Source organism: Vanessa cardui, chromosome 11, assembly GCF_905220365.1.
Source record: "Vanessa cardui chromosome 11, ilVanCard2.1, whole genome shotgun sequence".
NCBI classification, from domain to species: Eukaryota; Metazoa; Arthropoda; class Insecta; order Lepidoptera; family Nymphalidae; genus Vanessa; species Vanessa cardui.
In genome coordinates, this window is record NC_061133.1 from 7,000,711 (window position 1) to 7,028,047 (window position 27,337).

General features: G+C 35.3%; 3 protein-coding genes across 4 annotated transcripts; 1 reads left to right on the top strand and 2 right to left on the bottom strand.

Annotated features, from left to right (window-relative positions):
- Positions 1 to 765: 765 nt before the first annotated feature.
- On the top strand, positions 766 to 11,810 carry LOC124533530 (nuclear pore complex protein Nup154). The gene is made up of 25 exons (XM_047108878.1): positions 766 to 942; positions 1,081 to 1,218; positions 1,304 to 1,460; positions 1,747 to 1,980; positions 2,213 to 2,394; positions 2,951 to 3,222; positions 3,295 to 3,426; positions 3,765 to 3,895; positions 4,106 to 4,297; positions 4,779 to 4,921; positions 5,290 to 5,461; positions 5,599 to 5,951; positions 6,184 to 6,322; positions 6,610 to 6,724; positions 7,105 to 7,261; positions 7,332 to 7,418; positions 7,509 to 7,696; positions 8,083 to 8,215; positions 8,464 to 8,557; positions 8,652 to 8,832; positions 9,218 to 9,449; positions 9,647 to 9,881; positions 9,983 to 10,103; positions 10,228 to 10,408; positions 11,296 to 11,810. The coding sequence occupies exons 2-25, from the start codon at positions 1,081 to 1,083 to the stop codon at positions 11,365 to 11,367; spliced, it is 4,041 nt and encodes a 1,346-aa protein (XP_046964834.1). The 5' UTR covers positions 766 to 942; the 3' UTR covers positions 11,368 to 11,810.
- A 391-nt stretch (positions 11,811 to 12,201) lies between these two features.
- Positions 12,202 to 22,896, bottom strand: LOC124533884 (protein turtle-like). 2 transcript variants are annotated; one of them, XM_047109438.1, is made up of 15 exons: positions 22,318 to 22,896; positions 20,750 to 20,867; positions 19,801 to 19,991; positions 18,496 to 18,633; positions 18,163 to 18,366; positions 17,774 to 17,964; positions 17,171 to 17,321; positions 16,791 to 16,927; positions 15,957 to 16,116; positions 15,233 to 15,451; positions 14,612 to 14,793; positions 14,300 to 14,489; positions 13,776 to 13,946; positions 12,916 to 13,226; positions 12,202 to 12,656 (listed from the first exon to the last, which is right to left on the bottom strand). In XM_047109438.1, exons 1-15 carry the CDS (start codon positions 22,388 to 22,390, stop codon positions 12,297 to 12,299), a joined length of 2,796 nt encoding a protein of 931 aa, XP_046965394.1. In that variant the 5' UTR covers positions 22,391 to 22,896; the 3' UTR covers positions 12,202 to 12,296. The 2 variants fall into 2 exon arrangements, with proteins under 2 accessions (XP_046965394.1, XP_046965393.1); XM_047109437.1 differs by having other exon boundaries at positions 19,801 to 19,994.
- A 304-nt stretch (positions 22,897 to 23,200) lies between these two features.
- Positions 23,201 to 24,141, bottom strand: LOC124533637. Its single transcript, XM_047109042.1, has 4 exons — positions 23,942 to 24,141; positions 23,724 to 23,864; positions 23,405 to 23,642; positions 23,201 to 23,321 (listed from the first exon to the last, which is right to left on the bottom strand). Exons 1-4 carry the CDS (start codon positions 24,064 to 24,066, stop codon positions 23,205 to 23,207), a joined length of 621 nt encoding a protein of 206 aa, XP_046964998.1. The 5' UTR covers positions 24,067 to 24,141; the 3' UTR covers positions 23,201 to 23,204.
- Positions 24,142 to 27,337: the final 3,196 nt, after the last annotated feature.

Sequence of the window (27,337 nt, forward strand, 5' to 3'; positions counted from 1 at the left end):
AATGGAATGGAAATAAAACCGATTACTGCTGATTTACACGACCAATAGAAATAGCTCCCTATCGCGCCATTCGATGCTATTCGTCGCTATAGATTCTCGCGTCAGAGAAAGCAAGTTCATGTAAATCGACATGTCAAATTGACGAATATATTAGGTCATATGATATTACAAGTTATTACTTTTTTGCAAAGATCATATTCGCATGAGAAATATTGATAATTTGGGATAGCGCACTCATTCAACATTAATAACAATTGATGTTTTTTTGAGAAAATGATGAATTACAATCGTTATCGTTTGTGTGTAATGTACAAATACTAGCATTAAAATTTCAGGAAAGATGTTTAATAAAGTACCAGATGATATTGAAATAACAGTTTTCATCTGATGCTTCACTATGGTGGCTTGTGATATGCAGACAAAAAATCAATAATGCCCTATTTTGAGTAAAAATCGAAATTATAATTATATTTCTACATATATTTTTACTTTTACAATTGCGTATTTAATAAACAATAAACATAATTTATTTTTCACTAACGAAAATAACCTATTGTTCGACATAATTATTTAAACAATAATTTTATTCATAGTTTATTATATATACGTAGGCATACAATATTTGATTATTACGTAAAAAAAATACTATCTGAGAGCTTAACTGATAACTGTAACGATCGTAACGAACCATAGACTGCAAATGTAAAATTGCGACTGAGTGAACTATGAATATTATTTTATCTATAATTAATATTACGTATTGTCTATGCTTGAGTGCAACGATCGCTGCAATTCAAAAAGATAGGGTGCTGTTAAATGAAGGGGGAACATATCTTATTAAATTTATAAATTTAATCGTATTTAATTATGCGACACATGTAATGTTCAATGAAATATACTAAGAATTAATAGTTATTATTAAGAAAATAGTAACACATTAAGGTAAGTTTTGTGTTTCTTGAATTTGACATTTAAATTTTAAATTATTTTGACAGTGAAAGATAACTAACCTATATTGCCCAATTTCAATAACATTTAATATTATCTTTAGCCCTGTTTTTATGCGTATACAATTTTTAGATGCCAAGTGTTATAAGTGATTCTGAGAGACCAAGACAACCAGACGCTCCCAAAATGCAACTTGAATGCTTAGAACTTGCTGGATGCACTCTGGATCGGTACATAAGTGCCGACAATTCCCGCCCTTCGTTTTTAGAGGTTTGTTTTCAGTGTTTTTTCTTAAATAACAGTTAAATGTAAACTTCATTTTATAATAATTGTTATATATATATTTTTTAATTAGATAACTGGAATAGCTGCCCAAGGAACCCCAACATGCAGTGGTCTGAACGCCGGAGACTACAGAAATTTATCAGCCTTACTCAATCATCCAAACTTATCACAACTGAAGATATTGAATAAAGTTCCATTGCCACCAGAAATCATGGAACATTTTGCTCGTATCCTTTACTAGTTGCTTATTAGTAATTTTATTTAATTACTAAAACTAAATAAATAAAGAGTTACATTATTTTAGTTTTAGTAATGAATGTTAGTGTCTAAAACTAGGAAAATACAGAAAGGTTTCTGAAATCATTTTATAGAATTTTAAGTCGAAGTAATACTTAAATAGTTACATCACATTAATGAGAGTATAATTAATTAAATTTCCTTCAATAAATTTATTTCTCGGTAATATACAAATCACTAATTAAATATAATATAGTTCCTTATAAAAATTACCAGATATGCAATGCCATTGTCTAATGGGAGTCTTTCCAGAAATCAGTAGAGTATGGCTAGCAATAGACAGTAATATCTATGTATGGGCCTTTGAACATGGTAGTGATGTGGCCTACTTTGATGGTCTGGGTGAAACCATTGTCAGTGTTGGACTAGTTAAACCTAAGCCGGGAGTTTTCCAAAATTTTGTTAGATATTTATTAGTATTAACTACAACAGTGGAGATAGTGGTATTAGGTACGTTACTAACTAGAAAACAATTTTTGATATTAAGGAATATATTGGTTTATATTAGTTTCAGTACTAGTACTAATACTGTGATAAATATAATACAAATACATACATACATCTAACATATAAGAGCCTTTTTATCAGATATTTCTATGAATAGTTCTTTAAAATGCAGGCATCTTATATTTTTATTTTCTTATTTGAATTATTAACACTATAACCAAAAAGTCTGTTTTAGGTGTCACATTTTCAAGTAATAAACAGGATGGAACTGCAGAATTTGAAGAAATACATTTAGTTCCAGAGCCAGTTTTTGTTCTACCAACAGATGGTGTGTCTATGTTGTGTGTTAAATCTACTTCTAAAGGACGCATATTTATGGGTGGCAAAGATGGTTGTTTATATGAAATTACATACCAGGTATAATTATTATTTTTTCTTTGTAAAATTATAATATACAATACTTATTGAGCTAACATGGCTCAATGGATAAGTGTTTAAATTTACTTGGTAGTATGTCTATATTACAAGTACAAGAGACATAACATCTTAAGTTCCCAAGGTTGGTGATATAAGGGACGATTAACAACTCTTATGGTTCCAATGTCAATATTGTGTACCACTTACAATCATGCTGTCTATATTATGTCAGTCTAATCACCTATATGCCAATAAAAAACATCATGAGCACCACAAAGTGAGCACCACCAATTTGTTTACTGAGTATTTATGTCATATTGAAAGAAAACATTTAAAAAAATCTGTCACTTGGTAGTAGGATTTTGTGCCATCAAATTTACTAATGCCAAAGAGCAATACTTAGGTATTGTTGTTTTCCAGTGTATATGTATTCCATTAAATGGTGAGTGGGCTAGTGTAAGTAGAGGCACAAGATACATCTTAGTTCCCATACAGAATACAGCGCCAGTGTGATATTTTTGAAATTAATTTTTCATATTGTATATAATATTTTCAGGCACAATTGGGATGGTTTGGAAAACACTGTAAAAAAGTTAATCATTCCACCAGCGCTTTATCATTTTTGGTTCCTTCATTCCTCAATGCAGCCTTATATGATGAAGATCCCATAGTTAAAATCGAAGTAGATAACTCTCGGCACATATTATACACATTAAGTGAAAAAGGCTGTATAGAGGTATTTGACCTAGGAAATGATGGTGAAGACATGAGTAAAGTGGTCAGATTATCTCAAGGGAAGATTGTATCATTGGCAATGGACATTGTAAAGTAAGTTGTGACACATTGTGAAATAGGTGTTTAGTGTTTGGCAACATTTTTAATTTGTATGTAATTTTTAAGGACACTAGAAGCAATAAATTTTAAACCAGTAATATCAATATCAGCTGTCGAGGAATCTGAATCAGATCATCTTAATCTGGTAGCTGTTACACAAACAGGTGCAAGGCTGTATTTCAGTGCTGGGAGTGGAGAGTGAGTTATTGTGTATTCTATTATTTTATATTTATACATGGGCAACAATTTACAATCATGACATTCATATGAATAATTGCTGAAATAGAATTGTATATAGTATGGCATATATTTTTATTTGTTTTTAACATTAAATGTAGGTTATTTTAATTAATGTGGATTAAAGTGATTTAATTGTCACAATATATAAATAAATAAAGTAATAAGCGTATAAATAAGCCAAAGAAAATTCCAGTGATGCTTAATAGTTTATTAAGACTTGTAAATTGGTCCTGTTAGTATAAAAAACAGATATTTCTTATATAATCCATTATATGTCGTGTATGTTATTATTACAGTTCAAATCAAGGTGGCCCCTCTCAAAGGCCTCAATACTTAACATTACTCCATGTGAGATTGCCACCAGGATTCACACCTAATGCTTCCGTATTAAAACCTAAGCAAGTGCACAGTGCTGTTTATGATAATGGTGAGACACTCTATTATCTTTGTATCCTATCATCATCATATATATTGTATCATCCCTTCAAATTTGGATATGAATGTGGTTATTGCATTATCAATTTTTTATGATATATAGATAAAGCTTACTTAATAAAAAAATAGATTTATGTGATTTTAGTATATTCTATAACCAGTGTATACTATAATCAAATAACCAGTTTAATATTCGTCTCAGGTACTTTGGTGATGGTGTGCTCGGCGGGCGGTGGTGAGGCAGAGTCTCTGTGGTGTCTATCGCGCGCTCTTCCCGCCGCCGGCTTCAGTGAGGCACACACCGTGCTAGCCCTGGACGGGCCTGCCTGGGCGCTCACAGCCCTTCCGCCAACTCAACGGGACCACCTCTCGCCAGCGCTGCTCGCTAAGAAAGGTCAAATTATGTTCTTGCTACCTGCACGGAACCCTCCAATTTTAACGCAAAAACCTTAGTATTTTACCCTATAACAATCGAATCTCAATGTCTTATAATTTTATATTGGAAAGCTATTGTGATAGGTTAATGTTGAAAATCAAACAAAATGTAACAATTTCAAAAAATTTTACTGTCTTACTAATTTATTCGAGACCATTCTAAAATAGAAGTAAACTGTGTAAATAGAAGTAAAAAAAAAATAACAAAAATCTTTATGGCCAGTAATCATTATTATAGACCTAATTATTATTTTATTGTCATTTTGTACGACCCAATGTCTTATGACATTGTTTATATTAGACAGCTCTGATACATTGAATCCAATATTATTAGAGCAGATTTATTTATATTTAGAAAAATAATGATATATGAATCGAAACACGAAACAAAACAAATAATGAAAACACACATTTACAATAGCATTATTATATATGAATAGAAGTGTGGTCGTCGTCTCGCTGGGCGGTGGTGAGCGCGTGGGGCGCGGCGCTGCTGTCGGCGGGCGCGGCCCCTGACTTACTGCGGACTCTTCTGCGGGACTATCGCGGCCCTGACGCTCAGCCTGTGAAGGATATGTTTCAGGTACCGACTATTTTAAATCGCTTAAAATAATTTTCTATTCATAGTTTTCCTGAAATATAAACATTATTGAAGGATTCATTCAAATAATATTTTAATGCATAGAATACTTTCAGCTTTTGCCGACCTCCGTGGTCGTGTGGTGTGTACACCGGTTTTCATGGGTACGCCACTCCGAGGTCCCGGGTTCAATTCCCGGCCGAGTCAATGTAGATTATCATTAGTTTTCTATGTTGTCTTTGGTCTGGGTGTTTGTGGTACCGTCGTTACTTCTGATTTTCCATAACACAAGTGCTTTAGCTACTTACATTGGGATCAGAGTAATGTATGTGATGTTGTCTCATATTTATTTATTATTTATTTTATTTTAGCTTAATGGAGCAGATCAGGCCTGTGCTTGTGCGCTGTACTTAGTATGTGAAGACAATTCCAGCGGGGACTTATCGATAAGCGAGTGGGCCGCCCGTGCATTCTTCCTCTATGGCAGTCAGGTCGCACCCGCTCCTTTCTTTCCTCAAACTTCACAAGTACCATCTTCAATTGGTAAATATGTTTTATTACTGTAAACAAATTAATAATGACATGCATTAATGCGCATTTAACGCATGTAATACATTTACTAATGTTAGTAAATTTCAGATTTTACTTAATATAGTAATAATGAAAATATTGTTTTTAAGGTTCGCCCAAATTTTCACCAAGACAAGTGTCAACACCGATGTCGACAAGGCCACAAGATCAACTCAGGCAAATGAATCAGTCATATCAACAAGCACAAATAAATCAATCCATGGGAATGCCAAACCAATCCCTAATGCCTCAAACATTCCAGCAAAACATGATGAGTCCGACACCATTCAATCAGTCCTCCTTCATGGGCAATGTTACACAGCAGCAGAGGGATAATTTCCCAATCCAGGTTGAATACAGTGCCAAGCACAATGGCCTGTATATATATGTGGGAAGGATTCTTAGTCCAATTTGGAATTTGAAATGTGTTACTAAATCCATGACGCCGGATAATAAAGAATTTGTAAGTGTTCTATTAAAAAATATATTAAACTATTAACTGTTTAAATGATATAGTAAAGATTTTTTAGAATCTGACTGATTCTTATAAGAGTTTTTACGCAATTGATTCAATTAAAGTTTCACCCAAAACAATGTAGAATATTCATTTTTGTAGTTTGTTAAAAGTGGCTGTCAAATATGTATTTTAAATTTTGACCTCTACTAATTTTTAAAGTATTTCTAATTTGTTCAAGATGTCGAGTAAAGTGACAGGCGAAGATTGTGCGTACATAGTGAAGAAATTGCAACGCGTGTCGGCGTTTGTGCAGCGCGTTGTTGCTCCTCCCCACACGGAGGAACAAGCATCGTTACATGCTTTGAAATTATTTATCAGTATGTCATGAAAAATTAATATTGATTGTTTGAAATGAGACGAAAATTCATATTTTATGTGTTGTAATACTATAGTCTGTTCGCGTTAAGAATGCAGTGAGTTGTCATTGTTTACCGGCCTGACTCCGCCCCCTTTGACCAATCAAAGAAAAATTGTCATTATATTTTTATTACACTTATATTCATAGTACAGTTTGTAGTACTAAATAACAGTAATCATTCATAAAGTTTATATATTAAGTTCAAGAAAAACGAAGAGAAAATGTATTTTTTATGTAAATTTCTAGCTATGGCCATTGAAATGTTGAGCCTGTGGAAGGTTCTTTGCGAGCACCAGTTTCACGTAATAGCCGCCAGTCTCCCCCCTGAGCAACAAAGTGCGTTACAAGCGGCTAGTTTTCGGTAAGGATCTTATAATTCAGTCTTACATTTTAAGAGTTTATAATATAATATCTTTGCCAGCGAACTTGTACGCGTTTGAATTTAAGAAAAAAAAAATATTGTAGTTACTGCCTATTATATCAGTTATCAGCCAGTGAAGTCCCGTCAAAATCGGTCCAGTCGTTCCAGAGATTAGCTGGAACAAACATACAGACAGACAGACCGACAAAAATTGTAAAAAATGTTATATTTGTGTATGTTCCGTGTACATACACAATGTGTAGATACATATGCATTGGGGAAAAAAGGGGCTATTTTAATATTACAAACAGACACTCCAATTTTATTATATGTATAGATTTAGTTTCTTTAATTAATTATTTGTTATTTATTTTTTTCAGAGAATTACTTGTGGGTGGACAAGAAGTTGCTTGCCTGTTGCTCGGCTCTCTCGTGGCTGGCTACTTGAGAGATAATGCGTCTGTTGACGGTATTTCGCAAAAGTTAAGACAACTGTGTCCAACACTGTACAGACAAGAAGATGCTACGTGTTCTAAAGTGATTATCTTTAGTTTATTGTAATTATTTATTCCTATGGAACATCACTATACAATTTATTATCTTTTAGGCAAATGAACTATTGATATTTGCAAAACAACAAAAAAATCCAGCAGAGCGTGAGGAAATGCTCCAACAGGCATTGAAATTGTGTAAGGTATGCCAATGTTATTTATATTTTCTACATTATTAATAAATTAATTGATTGAATAGTGTGAGATTCATTTTTTTGTATTTCAATTTTCAGGATGTAGCGCCAAATGTAAACCTGCCATTGGTGTGTTCGAAACTGGTGTCAGTTGGTTATTACTCAGGGGTTGTAGAACTATGTGTCACTTGCGCGAGCAAACTCGACCCTCAGGATAAGGCTGTGTATTATTACAAGAGCGACCAACCCTCGCAGGATAGAGAAGGACATTTAACTTATTATAGAAGGTAGTTAATAATAAATATCCATAAAGTAAAGTAAAGTAATAGCCAGTAAATTTCCCACTGCTGGGCTAATGGCCTCCTTTCACATTAAGGAGAGGGCTTGGAACATATTCCACCACGCTATTCCAATGCGGGTTGGTGGAATGCACATGTGGCAGAATTTCAATGAAATTAGACACATGCAGGTTTCCTCACGATGTTTTCCTTCATCGCTGAGCACAAGATGAATTATAAACACAAAGTAACATATATATAGTGGTGCTTGCCTGGACTTGAACCCGAAATCATCGGTTAAGATGCACGTGTGATCATATCCATGTGTGATCCATATCCATAATATTTATCAAATTTTAATAATGAACTATTAATAGTAATTGTTAACGTTTCAGAATGGAGATATACCGTGAAGTATGCAGTGCTTTAGAGCGCCTGTATGAGCGTAGTGCAGAAGCGACCAGTAATGGCACGTCTTCGACTTCAGATGCTTTACATACAATATCACCTGCAGATGCCAATTATCAGGTACTACAAATTAATAAAAATCTAAATATATTTATCCCAGTAAGACAAGTGTTTTACAAGCACTTATGAATTATTCAATTTCAATAAATTTTATTTAATTTTATATGTATATAATATATCCAGCATGGAAGTCAATAATTGAAATAAATCAGCAAGTAATAGTTATGTTATATATTGCAATCGACTATTACTACTTTTAAAATATATTTTTTGCCTTTTGTGTAATAATGCTGGTATTCTTATTTCAGGGCAGAAAACTAGTCTGGGATTGCCTTTGTCGTGATGACGAACTGTTGCATGTCGCAGTTTATGAATGGCTCGTTTCTAAAAATTTAGGTTCAGGTACTGCCTTCATTGATACTTTTTAATGAATAATATATTATTCTTGTTAACTTTTGTCATATAAATAATTTAATTAAAAAATATATGTGTACAGAATTATTGTCTCTGAATGGCGCGCCACCCGCATCCCTGCGAACGTACTTGACGGCGGCCGCGCGACAGGCGCCCGCCCCCGCCGCGCTGCACCTGCTGGACTTACTATGGAAGGTGCTCGAGAAAGCGGGCGACCACCTCGCAGCCGCGCACGTGCTCGAGGGGCTCGCCACCAAGCCCGGGTGAATATTTTATTATTATTAATTATCGATTTTTACTTGGTGGTAAGGCTTTGTGCAAGCCCGTCTGGGTAGGTACCACCCACTCATCAGTTATTCTACCGCCAAATAACAATACTCGGTATTGTTGTGTTCCGGTCTGAAGGGTGAGTGAGCCAGTGTAACTACAGGCACAAGGGACATAACATCTTAGTTTCCAAGGTTGGTGGCGCATTGACGATTTAAGGAATACTTAATATTTCTTACAGCGTCAATGTCTATGGGCGATGGTGACCACTTACCATCAGGTGGCCCATATGCTCGTCCGCCAACCTATACCATAAAAAAAAAAATCGATGACGTCAGTGATCGCGTGGTAGTCGAGCTGACAGTAACGTTCTCCGAGCAGGACGGGCGCGACGCTGGCGCAGCGCATGTCGTGGGTGTCGGCGGGCGTGGTGTGCGTGCGCGGTGCGGGCGCGCGCGCGGCGGGCGGCGCGGAGCTGCTGCGGCGTTTGGAGGAGGCGGCCGAGGTGGCGCGCGTGCAGGCCGCCGTGCGCGCCGCGCTGCGCTCGTCCGCCGCGCACGCGCCCGCCCTGCTGCTGCAGCGCCTCGACGACGAGCTGCTCGAGATCACGCAGGTCTGTTACCCACTATCGGGCTATGACTATCGATACTAACATTTCTTATCTTATTGTAGATATGTGACAAACCTTGCTCTATATTATTGTAAATGTAACATCATGCTTTATATGTTTGTCCCTAAATATATAAGGGTTTAGTACAGCAATAAATTCAAGATTGTTAAGTTTCGATTTTTTATATTTAATGTTTGTAGCTTTATGAGGAGTATGCGGACCGTTTCAACCTATGGGAGTGTAAGCTGGCAATCGTGCAATGCTCCGGCCACAACGACGCGCTGCTAGTCGAGAACATCTGGAGCAATATTCTGGCAGAGGCCGAAGCGGTGTCCCGCAGTCTGCCGACGCCCGATGAGAGACTCTCGTCTGTCCTTTGCAAACTCACTACTTTAGGGCGGGAATATGTCAACACTGGCCACTGTTTCCCACTGTGTAAGTTTCATTATAACAACAACAACGACGATGCATTATTTCGTATTTAAGGTTAATTCAATATTTATATGCTAATTAATGTTTATTTTTTTTTGTAACAGACTTTATCGTTCGTCAATTAGAAATAATGAGCTGCAAGTTACAAGCCGAAAAGAGTATGGTATTTAGAGCTGTACTAAATATTGGCGTTTCGTTGGAGCAAGTTTTGGATATTTATATAAAGTAAGTCATCTCAACAGTATTAAAGTATACTGCTCTTGAGTATACTCTTGTGGAAGTAAATCTAAAGGTTCTCAATATTTGGCCTCAAAAAATGACTACGGTACGAGAGTTTTGCCGTCCGCAGACTGGTGAGCGTGAACGAGCGCGTGTGGCTGGGCTGCGGCGACGAGTCGCACGTGTGCGCGGCTGCGGCGCTGCTGCTGGCCGCCGCGCGCGCCGAGCTGGCGCCGCTGTCGCCCGCGCTGCGCCGCCGCGCGCTGGCGCGCTGCAAGGACCTGCACGAGGCCGCGCTCTCCGCGCTGCAGGTGCGTGCCCACTTACGTACCATTTAGAATAGATAGCAACAATTAGCACGACGACCTCCATGGTCGAGTGGTGTGTACACCGGTTTTCTTGGGTACGCCAATCTGAGGTCCCGGGTTCGATTCCCGGCCGAGTTGATATAGATTACCATTAGTTTTCTATGTTGTCTTGGGTCTGGGTGTTTGTGGTACCGTCGTTACTTCTGATTTCCATAACACAAGTGCGTCAGCTACTTACATTGGGATCAGAGTAATGTATGTGATGTTGTCTCATATTTATTTATTTATTATTACTCCTTATCACACATATGAAAGAGTAGTTGTTGCCCACTTCGCTCTTGTTTTACCGGTTGATCGTCAGGTGTTGAACTTCCTTCATACCAAATTTCGTCAAATTCGGTTCAGTATTTTGGCCGTGAGAGACCAGACAGGTATACAGTCACTGTCGCATTTATAATATGAATATAGATTACCTACATACAACAACAACAACAGCCTGTAAATTCCCTCTGCTGGGTTAAAGGCCTCCTCTCCCTTTGAGAAAAAGGTTTGGAACATATTCCACCACGCTGTTCCAATGCGGGTTGGTGGAATGCACATGTGGCAGAATTTCTATGAAATTTGGCACATGCAGGTTTCCTCACGATGTTTTCCTTCACCGCCGAGCACGACATGAATTATAAAGACAAATTAAGCACATGAATCAGCGGTGCTTGGCTGGGTTTGAACCCGCAATCATGGGTTAAGATGCACGCGTTCTAACCACTGGGCCATCTCGACTCATACCTGCATATAAAGTATATATTATCTGTATTATATTTAATCCATATATATGATAAGCTTAATGTAAATAAAGAAATGGTTTTAGAATGTTGATTATCTTTTCACAGAGCCGACCGAACACTCAACACCTCATCGACAAGCTGTCGGTTGCGCAGGCGCATTTAGATCGTATGGATTAGTTAGTTTTTTTGTTTCGATCAGCACTCGAGAGACGTTAGCGAATTACTTCAGCCCCATAAACTGCTTTAACGGATACGTTGAAAATGAAACGATGTTGACATCATAAATTTGTTATTTATATTGTTAAATGCTATTACAGTACAATTCATAAAGGTTCATATTTTTTTATATAAAATATTTTACATAATGATAAATTCATAAAGTTACAATGTATGTTCAGGATGGCAGTGACTGATAAATTAATTATTACTTAATTTAATTATGTTTTGATTCCTTAGTCTAAAAGTGCTATATACATTCAATGCATTACTATATTAGCTACTTAATTAATTACTTTCTAATTATGTGCATGTATAAGACAAAAAGCCAATAGCGAAGTGGTTCTGCCAGACAGAATACACAGTGATTTCTATTTTTGTAAATAAACAATCATCCAATGCAATCTGTTGTATTATTGCTATGTCTGTCCCTTCCAAAATCAAAAATATAAAAAAATTAAATATATGTATATTTACTTTCAATATGTCCAAAATGATGCAAGTCCTTTGAAACAGAGAAGTAAATTGTATATAAATGCTAAGTATGTATAGTAAGACACAAATTAGATGTAGCATCGGAAAATGCAATGGAATGAAAATAAAACCGATTACTGCCGATTTACACAACCAATAAAAATAGCTCCCTATCGCGCCATTCGACGCTATTCGTCGCTATAGATTCACACGTCAGAGAAAGCGAGTGCATGTAAATCGACACGACGAATATATTAGGTCATATGATATTACAAGTTATTACGTTTGTGCAAAGATCATATTCGCGTGAGAAATAAATATTGATAATTTGGGATAGCGTACTTAATTCGGATGTGATCGGTTTTACGAATTTTGCCGATGCGACATCTAAATTGTGTCGTACTATACTGTCCCCACTACGGTGTGTCGCCAAATGGATTCGTAGTTACCTGATCGTCCTCTGGGTATGTGTACACGCTATTCTGTGTCCCGCTAATGCTAGGCAAGCCCACTGTATTCATCGGAGAGATAATGACATTATTGTACTTGGTTGGATCTTTACCCGTCGAGTTGTGCCTTACGATTGTTGTGTATGTTGGTGTTGATTTAGTGGGCATGTCCCTGATCTTCGTCGCTGCCCGGTAGGTGCCGAACTCGTCTGGCGGAGGTGGGAGGGAAAATCCGTCGGAGGCCTGAGTTATTTCTGACGTTTCGTCGCTTATTTCCTTGGCGGCCTTATGACGCATCTTACGTGGCATCGTGTAAAATGTGTTCATCTAAAAAAAATATTAAACTGTCGTAGTAATAATCTACAAAACCACACCATATTTTGTATTGTTATGGCTTATATGGTATTGGGCATGTTTGACTTTTAATAACATTATCTTACATTACTACAGTTTCCATACTCTTAAGGTAGCCTTCTGGCATACTGACAAATATTTTACTAGTAATGACATTTATTCATAGACAATTGTATTACTGTTACTATTTGTAAAATTAAAAATTCCAATCAATCTAACGATTATTTCTCACCGGTTTTGGCACATTGTAGTTGGTTTCGGGCGGTAGATGCATTACTAAGTGGTCACATAGGACGTCCATTTCCCTCTTCCTGCTGATGTTTTGCAGCGAGTGCACCCTGCAGCTGCCGCCATGTCGCACTACGTCGCTGTACTTCGGCGCGTCGTGGTCGTGCAAGTAGCGCGCCGAGTGGAACGAACTCGTCCTCTGCACGTCGTAGTTCCTCGGAGGATACTTGGCCATGGCTCTTCTGAAGGACTCAGTGCGTCGCACGTTGCACTCGCTGCCGTCGTCACTGTCGTGATACGTTTCGCAGTTTGATTCTAAATTAATAAAAAATTGAGCTTGAATTTATGTTGTGTAAGGATTCAAATCAAATCAATTTTATTCAAGTAAACTTCACAATGTTGCTCGCAACTCGCATAGTTGCTCTTTTCAAATAAACACATTTACAATGCTGTTATTGACAGTAATTAGCGTCCTACGATGGAACCCGAGCGTAACTCCAGGCGTTTCTCTCTAAAAAGAACTCTTTTAATGAATAGTATGATTTATTTATTAATTTAGTCTTAATAATATTTTTAAATTTTGAAAATGGTAAATTGATTATATTTTCCGGTATCTTATTATATATGCGTATACCATTGCCCAAAAACGTTCTATTTACCGTATGCAAACGGAAACTGGGGGTTACAAGTTTATTCTTATTTCTTGTATTAATAGTATGTACTTACATTTGAAAACTACAATTGAAACTTGATTACAATTGAAAATAAATTAGGTAAGTAGGATATATATATTAACATTGGAACTGTCAGAATTGGAAAAGTCTACATAGAAGTCTGGTAAATGTAAAGGTCGCTATCATGTACCGTCAGTGTTGTAAGCGCACAGCGGCGGGTCGGCGGCGGCGCGCGGCGCGTCCCGCTCGTGAGCGCACAGCACGAGGCCACACGCCGCCAGCGCCAAAAGCGCCACGCCGCCGCACAGCGCCAGCGCCAGCGTCGTGATGTTAGTCACCGCGCTGATAGTCTCCGGAGACGCTGTAGTGTGTGCTCGGTTTATATATCGCTTTCGTAATGTATCATCGCTCGAAATGACAAGGTATACTTTTCAAATTGGAAATTAAGTTATGGAAGTAGTAAAACGAGATAATGGTGTATTATAAGTAAACATACGTTAGTCAGGAAATTTTTATAATGCGTAATACAGCAGAGCTATTAGCAAATTATGAAAGGTGTAAATCTATGAATTTAGTATCGTTTCTCTTTTTTTCGATTAGCATGGGCAGGAATAGCATTAATTAATAGTAACTATCTATCTATATTATTAGCTCTTTCAATGAAATCCTTCGCTGTACATTCTAAATATTAAGTACAATAATGATTCTAGATACCTGCATTTTCATCGACTATACTGTCCGTGTCGATTTCAACACTCTGACTTTCTCCTTTTTCATTAAACGCGATGATCACAAACTTATAGTTATCTTGCTTTGGTGCTTGTATCATGAACTTCGGTTCTTGGTTGATGATCGATACGAGTTGGTCATCAGTATCCAAAGAATTCACAGTGAATTTGAATTTCTGCAAGAGAGTATATTCATAACAATACCATTTCTCCAAAGGAATTAAACAGATAAGTTGAATTTGATAATCAATGTATCTATATACTAATAATTAACTAACAATTAGTATGAAAGTATTACCTGCTGCAATCCGCCGTTATGACCCTCCTCACAAGTCACCGTGATTTCACCCAAAAGATTCTTAAAAGCCGTGCAGTCGGAGGGTGGTCGTGGTACGGTTTCATCCGTGACCATGAACGTACATCTGTGCTGCTGCAGCTCGTTCGAGATCACTCCATTCAGTCCCCAGCAATATATTAAAGCTGCCAAACAATTGAACAATATTGCAAATTTATTTTATTGAAAATGTAACACCATATATACTAACCAAGATTAATAGTAAATGGACAGAACCAGAACCAAAATTCCTAACAGTTTACTTTAATTTTGTCGCAATTACTTTTATTAAAATTTTATTCTTACAACAAATACAACTATTTATTTGAAGTGTTCTGGAGTTCTGCAAGATTTCGTGTAGAAATCTCGAGAAAATCCCAGCTCTAGCAATGTTCGATATTTTGGAATTTATAAAAATATTTTTTTTTCTTAAAATTTGCTTTACAATTGGCAATTCAAATATTCAAAGGTTTTAAGCCCTAGAAAATTTTTGAGCGAAAGTGTTTGTTGCGTATGTTGTAAGGGCCTTGTTGACTAGTCTTTTGACCATTTTAATATTTTTGTATAAAATAAAATTGTACCTACTTGTTGTTCCGTTTGGTCTTCTATATACTAGGTTTGGATCGGGTGTTTCTAGGGTCACGGATTGGTTGCTTCTCAGCTTGGTGCCCTCGACTTCGCTGACAAGCAGCCAGTAATAGGTCGTTGGTTCTGGGTTAGCTTTAATTTTACATGTCAAGTTAAGACATTCATTGTCACCAATCCCATATTCAATTACACTTTCGTCTTCACAATATGGTGGATCTAGAAAAAATAAGATAAAATTCGTTAAAAAAACCTTTTCATTACCATTCATCTATTGCTACCTGCGTATTTTTTAATGCAAACAAAGATAGTTTTGAAAATTAGAAAAAACTTCCAAGAAGACTATCACGTTGCACAAAATATATTTTTTTTATGGTATAGATTGGCGGACGAGCATATGGGTCACCTGATGGTAAGTGGTCACCATCACCCATAGACAATGACGCTGTAAGAAAAATTAACTATTCCTTACATCGTCTATGTGCCACCAACCTTGGGAACTAAGATGTTACGTCCCTTGTGCCTGTAGTTACACTGGCTCACTCACCCTTCAAACCGGAACACAACAATACTGAGTTATTTGGCAGTAGAATAACTGATGAGTGGGTGGTACGTACCCAGACGGGCTTGCACAAAGCCCTACCAACAAGTAAATAATAATAAATAGCAGAAAACTCACTAATATATAAATAAAAATGTATTGTAATTGTAATATAGGACTCACAAGTGACGTCGATGACGACTGGTTGGCTGTAGGCGGAGCCCTCGTCGTTGGTGGCGGCGCACACGTACTCGCCCGCGTCGCTCGCGCTCACCGCCGAAAGGCTCAACGTCGGTAGGATTGACGTTTCGGTTTGATCTGTATTCTGAACGACTATGTCGTCCTACGAATCATAAACAGATGAAAATTAGTCATTATCTCTTCAACAACAACAATAGCCTGTAAATTCCCACTGCTGGGCTACAGGCCTCCTCTCCCTTTGAGGAGAAGGTTTTGGAACATATTCTACCACGCTGTTCCAATGCGGGTTGGTGGAATGCACATGTGGCAGAATTTCTATGAAATTTGTCACATGCAGGTTTTTGCACGATGTTTTCCTTCACCGCTGAGCTCGTGCTCAGCGGTGAATTATAAAGACAAATTAAGCACATGAAACAGCGGTGTTTGCCTGGGTTTGAACCCGCAATCATCGGTAATGATGCACGCGTTCTAACCACTGCCATCTCGACTCAATATCTCTTAATTTGTATAAATTCTATAAAATATGATTGTTGAATTATGCCGATCGGGAGCTGTAGTGGCGAGCACCGCGTAAACCAGATAAGTATATGCATCGCGATATGGATGTAGATCCTTATTGTAATCTTGGGAAACCTACTTACCTACTTGACCTAATAGTACATTAGTATTTCATTTATACTAGTTTTTTTTTCTGTTTATTTCTGAGAGTATTATTGTTAGAGTTATATTGAAATATTTGATTCGATTATGATCATAATTTTAGTGATATATTATATATTTAATTTTTGAGTTTACACATGTTTTGAGATGACTTACCTCATGGAACCAAATCAGTTGATACACGGATGGATTTGCGTGATAACTGCAGTTCATAGACACATTCGATCCCTTGACTACGGATATCGTATTATTCTCTATCTCTTCTTCAGCAGTTATTTGTAAAACTGGCGGATCTGAAATATTATATAAATATGACGCTAAAGCTTTTTGTTAAATGGGTAGTTTCTCTTGACTTTTTATTTGGTTCGGGTGACTATTCTTTGAATACTAAAATAATTATACAGCTCAACTTTAAGAATATAAAAAAGTGCTCTCAATAATAGTCTCATCGTATTCCAAATTAAAAAGCACTTTTGTGCTGCAAAAAAAAACAGAGTAAGCTCATAGTTTCGTGCAATGTTTGGAGTGACACTCACAGAGCACGGTGAGAGGCAGCGCGGCCGCGCACACGAACTGCTCGGCGCCGCGGAGGTGCGCGGGCGCGCAGCACGACACGTGCGACTCGTCGTGCTCCGCCGTCACACTCAGCTGGATCTCGCTAACCACAAGTCGTTGTGAAGCCTCGATCTGGAAATTTTGTATTACAAAGTTTAAATAATATGAGACAACATCACATACATTACTCTGATTCCAATGTAAGTAGCTAAAGCACTTGTGTTATGGAAAATCAGAAGTAACGACGGTACCACAAACGCCCAGACCCAAGACAACATAGAAACATAATGAATTTTTTCTACATCGACTCAGCCGTAAATCGAACCCAGGACCTCGGAGTGGCGTATCCATGAAAACCGGTGTACACACCGCACGACCACGGAGGTCGTCAAATAAAATAAAAAATAAATAAATGATCTGGTCAATATAGAAAAGGTATACAGCTCCCCCGTTTCAGAAATGGCAAATGTTAATTTGAAGTCGTTCTAAGTAGTAATTTAACTGTTTCCAATATTAATCTAATAGCGATTTCCTTTGACTCTCTTCTAAGGTAAAATACGAGTATGATGTTACTCAGTGCCTACTGTAGTGTTCTGCTCCAAGTTGACGAGCTGTGCATCGTTCAGTCTCCACACGATTGCGGGCAGAGGTCGTGCACCAAGCACGCGGCACTGTAGCGACAATGGCGCACCCGCGCGCACTCGGCCCGCGCCCACACTCGCGCCCGCCTCCGCGCTCGCCTCCGCCACGCGCACCGACACCAGCTGCGGGGGTACTGCGTAGAGTTAAGTGACTGATGTTAAGACCTAGAGCTCAAATCAAAATAAATAATTATTCTCCCAGGAATACAAGACGCCACTTTTTAAGAAGTATCCTTCAATTCCACATTGAAATTAATGGCAGTGATCTATTAGGGACGTCTATATTTTTTATATTAAATGTATATATTTTATAGTATTAATTATATACTTACAGTACATATCAATTATGACATCAATGGAAAATGGAGGCGTCTTTTCATTATTATTAGCAAAGCAAGTGAGCACTCTGCCATGATCTTCTCTTCGTAAAGGACCGTATATAAGATCACTGCGCACGCGCTGCTCAGAGAGTGGCGTCGAGGTATCTTTGAGCAAGCGTTGTTCCGTCCACCAAGACAAAGAAGGTTGCGGTTTACCTAAAAAATAACAAAAATTAATTGAACTCCAGCGATCAAGAAATACAACACAAATATTTTTATTAGCAAATTAAGAATAAATAAATTACAATTTTGAATGATTTTACGTTTTACAAAATGGGCTCGTACCTCCAAATGCGACACAGAAAAGGTGCACCGTGTCTCCGACGTAATACGGGCCAATATTTCTGCTCGTATTGGATCCAACGTTGGCAGTAGTCACGCGTGTTCCGTTCTCATGTATCACCCACAGTCTTTGTGGTGGCTCTGTTTTAACCCAGGGGAACATTAAAATACTATAAACTATAGGTACGTCGTAGTCGATGGAAGAAGAAAATTAAAAAAAAACTATTAAAATTTACCGTAGTAGTATGTAAATATTGAAATACGCTTTATTATAACTTTTTTAAATTTAATGTACGTAAATAAAAATCTAGTTTTTGATGTCTGTGTTTTATATATTTTTATATATATGCTTTATGCAATTTAACATTGATGCCTGAAGTACCTATTTATTTTGAGATAATGAAATAAATGATAATGATGTACAACACGTAATTGTTCGTAAATGAAGTGAATAGGACCGGCGCTGTCAGCTTCCTCATTAGCCCGCGTACCAATTAATCGCAGCCACGAGCGCGCTATTTAACTATGAAGGTAAACATTTGCATTTCAGCTTTCCGCTTAACTTTTGTTGCTAAATAAACGGACTATATAAAAAAGAATATTACAAAAAACTGAATAAAGACTTCATTATTTAAGTAAATTACTTAATATTTATAATGATTACTAGCTGAAGCTGCGGCGAAATTTATAAAACTACCGTTTATAGTATACAAACAATCTAACTCCATTGAATAAAAACTATCTCCACATCAAATTTCATCAAAATCGGTTTAGCGGTTTAAGTGTGGAGATCTCTTCAACAGAATACTACGTTTAGAGATACGTTCGCATTTACAAAATTAGTATAGATTATTGTTATCTGTTAAAAGACTAATCATATAATTGCTAAATGATTTTCTTTCGTAAAACATCTCGTCTTCATCTTAGTGACGCTCGTTTCGCTTTTCAAGTGTCATTAATACAAAACACAGCAATATACACGATTGAAATCTGGTATAGACTGTCTTACCAACAACAACAACAGCCTGTAAATTCCCACTGCTGGGCTCCCTCCTCTCCCCTTGAGGAGAAGGTTTTTGGAACACATTCCACCACGCCGTTCCAATGCGGGTTTGTGGAATACACATGTGGCAGAATTTCTATGAAATTTGTCACATGCAAGTTTCCTCACGATGTTTTCCTTCACCGCTGAGCACGAGATGAATTATAAAGACAAATTAAGCACATGGATCAGCGGTGCTTGCCTGGGTTTGAACCCGCAATCATCGGTTAAGATGCACGCGTTCTAACCACTGGGCCATCTCTTACCAATAACATTTAATTGTGAGTAGGTCTTGAGTGTCGGACTACCAGCAAAGTCAGCGTGGCAGTGATAGAGCCCCGCGTCGGAAGCGCGCACGCTTAGAATCTGCAACTTATCCAGACCCTCGCTCTCAGAAGCCACCAACTGGTACCGACCACCCGAGGACATCACACTGCCTTCACCACGTAGATCGCGACTGCTGGTACAAGTAAACGACCGATTATAATGTTTTTTTTTTCTTAATTTTATTAAAACCATTGATAGTCCTACATATTAAGTATTAAAAATATACATAAATAAAAACAGTCGAAAAAGAAAAGTAAGCTTCTGAAAGTTTGTATAATTTTGGTGATTGAGAATTAACGTGAAAAAGAATATTTTTAAGAAGAATAAATTTAAATTGTTTAATATTTTTAGTTCATAATTATAAATAAACAAAAGAAAAATCAATGGAAATATTTTCAGTCATTTAGTTGTTACGATAACTAGAATGTCAGTAGGTTTGTAGGTAGGGTCCGCCATACGTTTAAGGTCACAAATCATTTTTCAATTAGCAACGTTGGGTAGCTAAATGATGTTCTGCGTACTTCGACTAAGCAATTTAACTTTGCATTAATAGGGATTACGTAAAACGGTATATTGTAAAGAAATTTATATTTTCATAACCAGTACCTAAGGAAAAATTGGTGTTGATATTATATTATAATTACAAAATATCATTAATTTAGACAGATTGCTTGATCAAAATTTTACTCCATACGTGAATTAAAAAAGATTGATAGATATTAAATTGTTGAAAGAGGTACATCAATACATATTATTGTCTCAAATTTTATAGTTCGATAGTATTTGTCACTAAAACAGGATGAGATGTAATTTATAGCTAAAATCCTTTAAGAAAGACCGCTGTATTCAATGTCCGTGCTGACATTAGATTAATGGTTTGATAATCACCTGTAAAAAGCCGTTGTAGAAGTGTTTCGATACCATGCTAAAATGTTAAGCTTGTCATCTTCCTTCTCGGAAGTCACATTACACGGTAGCTCAGCACTGTGTCCTAATACAGCTTCCACTAGAAATAAATACAGTTATTACTATCACATAATTATAATTATCATCATCATTACATAGTATAAAACAAAGTTTGTTACCGCTGTCTGTCCCTATTTATTATACCCTTAAAATTACGGAACGGATTTTGATGCGGATTATTTCAATGGATAGGGTGATTCGAGAGAAAGGTTTTTGTATATAATACATGGACAATATAGTACAGATACACTGATAATATTAGAAGTTTCTGATGTGATGACGTAAATAAACATTCTGTAAAATAAAATTAGTATCCGTTTTGCACCCGTGCGAAGCCGGGACGGGTTGCTTGTATACAATAATCCTGATTAGTATTGAATGTTCACATTTAATGGAACTCGTATATACATATACAACGAATTAGACTGTTACTATTACTTTCAGGGCTACTATAATATTTTTTGATTTATTCATAATCAATAATATGATTCATGATTGTGAATCATAATAATGAAAACTTGAATGAGCGAGAATTGAACTTGTGTCCGTCGACACAAAAGCCGACAACCGATATAATTGAAATTGAACGATAACAAAGTAATTACTTTTGTTGAGAAATACATTTAAAAAAATAGGTTAGATATTTTTACTCCAATTGAGATTAGTACATTTGGCATTCATGTAATCGTATTCCAACTCAAAATAAAACAGCGTCATTAAAACTTTATAAAGGATCATATTTTTTATATAATTATTTATTTATGTAACGAATTATCGCTACCTAATTGTCTTTAGGTTTTCTTTTTAAATTAAAACCCTATTCAAGTGTTAATATTATTCTATGTAATTCTTTTATTAACCAAAATATAATTGGCTAAATATTTTATCCGAACGAGATCACTGCTTATATCAGTATAAACAATTGTTAATTTTGTATAGAATGCCATTGAATATGAATATTATTAAATTATATTTTAGTATTATGTATCGATCCTAAAATAAAATCTCAGAACATCGAACACATCGAAAGTGTTTATTTACAGGACGTGGAGATTACTTTTGCGGTCGTTCGTACATTTGAGTTGAATACGTATTGTTATCGAGGTTGAGGTTTTGAAATTGTGCATAAGATATTGCATGTAAAAAGACTGTGTTTTTATATCACAGTATAGAAAACAAAATACAATTCGATGTTTTTTAAAAGTCTTTAAAATAATGTATATAAGGTATTATAAAAATCAAATGCAAAAAACCCCCAAAAAAAAATATCTTTTATTATATTAATATCATATATTTTTAATGTAAATTGCAATTATTAATTATTATTAGGTACGTATTTTTGCTGAAATTATTTTATAATATACTGCGATGACTCCAAATAAATGGGACATATACTGATGATTATGAACAAAGTATATAATATTGGAATGAAAAAAAGTTATTGTAACAATAGTATTTATTAATCACTTTAAAAACATTTGTTAACTCACCTGTAATAACATCCTGAGCATTTAAACTTTTAAGTAACACAAAAGCTATAACAAACAAACAAATACTGTACATTTTTACACTATTAAAATCTTAGAAAAATATTCATAAAACCTAATGAAGTTTTTGAAATGCGAAATTGCACATATTATTAGAAGTCGAAATTGTCGTGATTCGGCGCGAGCATCGCTCGAGTGGGCGAGCAGCGGACACGCGTTTCAATTGGCGCGTTAGGTTGCAATAAACGATGTCGTCGGTCCAGGGAGCCAGGACTCCTCTACCGGCGAGCGCCTCCGGGTCGCTTCCGGAGCGCCGGCCGTGACGTCACTCCCGCCCGCCGCGCCGCTTAAACACTGCCCGGCTGCCTCATCGTTTACCTTACACTTTTTAATTGGTGAGGTCGAAACAATTTGGATTTGGGTCACTTCAGTTGGATTTACTTATTCGCGTCGGCTGTTTTTGTATAATTCCAAACATCCGATTCGCCAATTTAACCAATTTCCTGTTCATTTTGTTTTCAATAACAGACATGAATCAACATCAATATGTTTGAGCATTTTTGGTAGGGTTACATTTTTTTGTAAAGGCACTGTTATACATGGTAGCTGGTAACTAAATAATAAATTACATTTTTTTTTGAAACAACAACAAATTTTTATTTTATTTTTTATAAAGAAAAATAACTGTTTTACAAACACTTAGTAACTTAAATGTAATAATAACATTTGAATACATTTGAAATGAACGTATCTTGAGCAAAGGGATTAAAGAGGAATTAAATATTTTTGTTTAGTATTAACTATTTGAAGTAATTCCCACTGGATCCAGCATATCACACATAGGTACCTTAGTAGAGTTACAAAAAGGATATAAGTTTTTTAATTTAATTTCATAATTGCTTTAATGATCTAACAAACAAAAGAGATAACAATCCTATAACTGCGGTACCAATTGTTCCAACGATAATTTTCTTTGTTCTTCTTTTTTTTGAATTTCTTGACAAAACCTTAAAAATATACAAATAAAATAATTATTTGGAATATGACAATAAAGCTGACATGTATATATATATTTTTAAAATAAACATACTTTTATTTGAGTGTGTAAGGCAATATCCATTGAGTTCAAGATATTTGTCATGTTACTTAATGTAGAAATGGCAATATTTGATGCATATTTATCTTTATAAATCAAACAGTCGCCTACTTTCTTCTTTTTTAAAGCTAAAGTATTTGACATCATACTTAAATATATCCGATAGAGGTGTTGAGAACTTTCCTCCAATATATCAATTATTTCTAATATATCTAAATTAGACGTTGTACTTCTGTAAGAACAAATGAAACATTTATTTAATTATAAAAAAATGGGGAAATTTTGTATTGATAAAATAATTATATTAACATACGTATGACAAGTCTCCTCATAAATGGGCAAATTTTTAACTTCGTCAATTAATTTCACTCTTACATCGACATCGTCCACTCCTAATTTAATCAAGTCTTCATCTGATAATTCCATTAAAGTACACTGTCCAATATTGTGTTTCCTATAAACCATTGAAACAGTTAGATTTTGATTATAGTAATAGCAGTATAGTAAATTAACGATGTAAACTATAATCACCTAAAAATATTAATATATTTTTCTGCGCCCAATCCGATAAGTAATGCGCTCATAGTTATGTCAAATCCAGTCGGATTAATGTTGTTGTGTGGGGACAGGTTAGATAACTCATTTTCAGTATCCATATTATATTCGTGGTTTTTAATTTTCAAATAAAATTTTCAATGTCATGTGTAAATAGAAATTGCAAGTTTTGAATTATGATCATCTGTCAATGTCATAGCATGAATGTCAAAATTGTGACCGTTAACGTCGAGAAATCTGGAGTTCTATGCATAACAATTGTGTTAAAATTCATGTTTTAACACAATTTGAGTCGGCGAACTATAATATAATATAACGAAAACGAAAAAAATAATTAAATAACATTTTAGGTGTTGAAAAGAAAGACGAATGGCATATAATAAAAGTTTAGTCTAACAAAATTTGTCATATTCACAATTACTCAGTTGATGGGAATGAATGGGAAAAAAAAGAATATACATTATTTATATCGCATTAATTGTTACAAATCTAAATTAATATTAAAATATATTTTAATTGAACACTTATTGCACTGGGTCACAAAAACATTGCAAATAATTTGTTCAATAATTAATTAATATAAAATTATTATATTTAATTTGTTAATTAATTATGGAAAGAGAGAATAATTAATGCAATTTTATAATAATTAATGCCAGGCATTTTAAACTAGTCTAACATTTACGAAAACCCTAAAAGCTCAGAAAATAAAAACTCCTTTTTTTAGCATTTAGGGCGCTATCAATTAACAATGCCGTGTCATCCTGATGGCAAACCTTAATGTAAACGTAAAGTAAAGTAAAGTAACAGCCTGTACATTTCACACTACTGGGCTAATGGCTTCCTTTCACATTAAGGAGAGGGCTTGGAACATATTCCACCACGCTGTTCCAATGCGGGTTGGTGGAATGCACATGTGGCAGAATTTCGATGAAATTCGACACATGCAGGTTTCCTCACGATGTTTTCCTTCACCGCTGAGCACAAGATGAATAATAAACACAAATTAAGCACATATATACAGTGGTGTTTGACTGGGTTTGAACCCGTAATCATCGGTTAAGATGCACGCGTTCTAACCACTGGGCCATCTAAGCTCTTAATGTGCTTTATGGTATAGTTATTTTTATTAATAATATAATCATTTATTTCCATAATATATTAATATTAATAACATAGATTTAATCTTTTTAAATAAATTTATTCTATTATATTTAGAATCACCTTATTGTCGGCCATAATGTAATATAGTACCATATTTCTCAAGAAAATTCGGTTTCTGTTATTGGATAACATACCCAAGTCAAGCTTTTATATCATTTAAAAAAAATATTGTAATAAAATGCTAGATGATTTGCTGGGTGATATTGCAACAAAATGTACCAGAATGGTATTTAATAATATTTGTCAAAACAGTAGTTTGTAGCTTAGTAATGTTTACACTCCCGAGCATTTAAAAGTACGTAAAATGTATAATGATTTCATCTAATAATGATAATTGAGAGTATTTAAAATTATTAAAAAACGCATACTATTTAATATGCTGCACTGAAATCGATCGAATATTTACTAATAATTAGAGAAATATTAGCTTATAGTACGACACAGCTTAGATGTCGCATCGGCAAAATTCGTAAAACCGATCACATCCAATACCAAATTATCAATATTTATTTCTCATGTGAATATGAACTTTGCATAATCATAATAACTTGTAATATCATATGACCTAATATATTCGTCAATTTGACGGGTGTATTTACATGCACTTGCTTTCTCTGACGCGTGAATCTATAACGACGAATAGCGTCGAATGGCGCGATACGGAGCTATTTCTATTGGTTGTGTAAATCGGCAGTAATCGGTTTTAATTTCATTACATTGCATTTTCCGATGCTACATCTAATTTGTGTCCTACTATACGTATATACTTAAATACAGAGCAAACCGATAAAATGAAATCCTTACTATGCATAGCCATACGTTTGCTAAATATTATTTTTTAGACTTGCTCACAGGGTAGGATAACCGTTTATTACTTACTTTTTATATAATTATTACCACTTAAAGTTTAAATTGTTGTGGTTAAAAAGTTCATTATTCAAGCACGTTTATATTTAACGAATCATAACTTTAATTTCAGGCTTGTATTAAGCGATAATTGTTTTCTTTGAAACACAATTATAACCTTGTTTCGAAAAAGCTTGGTAGCGTTTGTTTTTTTGTTTTGTTTTTTTTACAGGGCTGTTGATTGGGGCTACGAAAATTCGAGTAGAAAATGCATCAAAACATATATTTAATAAATCACAATCAATTACTATACGTGTGCCCGGTGATAATATCTTAAAGAAATCAGAAACCATCACTTTTCTTATTTTATATGTTTTGGTGTTTTAAGTTGCAGTAACAATGGTACCATGCTCAGTGCCTCTTCTTTCTCTATATTTGTAATTTCAAAATTCCTTTACAATACAATTTATTCCATTGTCTTACCCTCTTTATGTTGAATGAATACCTGTATAAAAACTCGGTACACCTGCCATTTATGGATAAATAGAAGCCTGCATAACAAATTACTATTTTCTAGCTCCAAAAGCAAGGAACTATAAAGAACACTTCTTCATTCATTTAAGATAATATGTATTCATATGTTCTGTTTTCGTATTCACTTTTGTAATGTAATGGACAACTATATAATACAATCTGGTGCAAAACGTTGTAGTCATAGAGTCTATATTATATAGTATTAAATATGATAATAACTTGCAAATTTTAATTGGAGGTTTGCTCTTTCTTTTTTTTTGCGACATAAAGCAGGCGTCACCGGTCCATAAATGATCTCGTCTATGAAAATATACTTGTAGCTGTGTGAAAGAAGGACAACCTAACAAATTAACAAACATACTTTTTTAACCAACCTTAGGAATTAAGATGTTATGGCCCTTGTGCCTGTATTCACACTGATTTACTCACCATTCTTACTAGAACACAACAATACTAATTATTGCTATTTGGCCGTCAAATATGTGAGGAATGATCTTCCCTAGGCGGGCTTGCACAGAGCTCTATCTCAAGTATTATAATGAAATTATTCCGTGAATTGATCGGCAGAAACTATTCTTTCAGTATTGTATTTACTACTACATTTGTACTTTCATGCTTTTTTGAGTTCAGTTTTTGTTATTACCATTTTTTATATTTTATGGATCCTGAACATTATTATTTATAAAATTTTTAGTACATACTACAAATGGATACTCGTACATACATTATACATATTACTATGATATACACTTATTTTAGAATGTAAAAAAATAAAATACACAGGACAATGAAAAAAAATTATTAAAACATATTATTTTATTTATCTAT

Bases quoted from the DNA above. Each gene is read 5' to 3' on its own strand.
- LOC124533530 (XM_047108878.1), top strand. From the start codon at position 1,081: ATGCCAAGTGTTATAAGTGATTCTGAGAGACCAAGACAACCAGACGCT. The intron at 4,922-5,289 runs GTACCGACTATT...ATTTTATTTTAG, and splicing joins CTGTGAAGGATATGTTTCAG to CTTAATGGAGCAGATCAGGC. The intron at 8,216-8,463 runs GTACTACAAATT...TTCTTATTTCAG, and splicing joins CTGCAGATGCCAATTATCAG to GGCAGAAAACTAGTCTGGGA.
- LOC124533637 (XM_047109042.1), bottom strand. From the start codon at position 24,066: ATGGATACTGAAAATGAGTTATCTAACCTGTCCCCACACAACAACATT. The intron at 23,865-23,941 runs GTGATTATAGTT...AATGGTTTATAG, and splicing joins AAATATATTAATATTTTTAG to GAAACACAATATTGGACAGT. The intron at 23,643-23,723 runs GTATGTTAATAT...TTGTTCTTACAG, and splicing joins TATGAGGAGACTTGTCATAC to AAGTACAACGTCTAATTTAG.
- LOC124533884 (XM_047109437.1), bottom strand. From the start codon at position 22,390: ATGTACAGTATTTGTTTGTTTGTTATAGCTTTTGTGTTACTTAAAAGT. The intron at 18,367-18,495 runs GTACGAGCCCAT...GTTATTTTTTAG, and splicing joins TTTCTGTGTCGCATTTGGAG to GTAAACCGCAACCTTCTTTG. The intron at 13,227-13,775 runs GTACATGATAGC...TTATTAATTTAG, and splicing joins GTGCGCTTACAACACTGACG to AATCAAACTGCGAAACGTAT.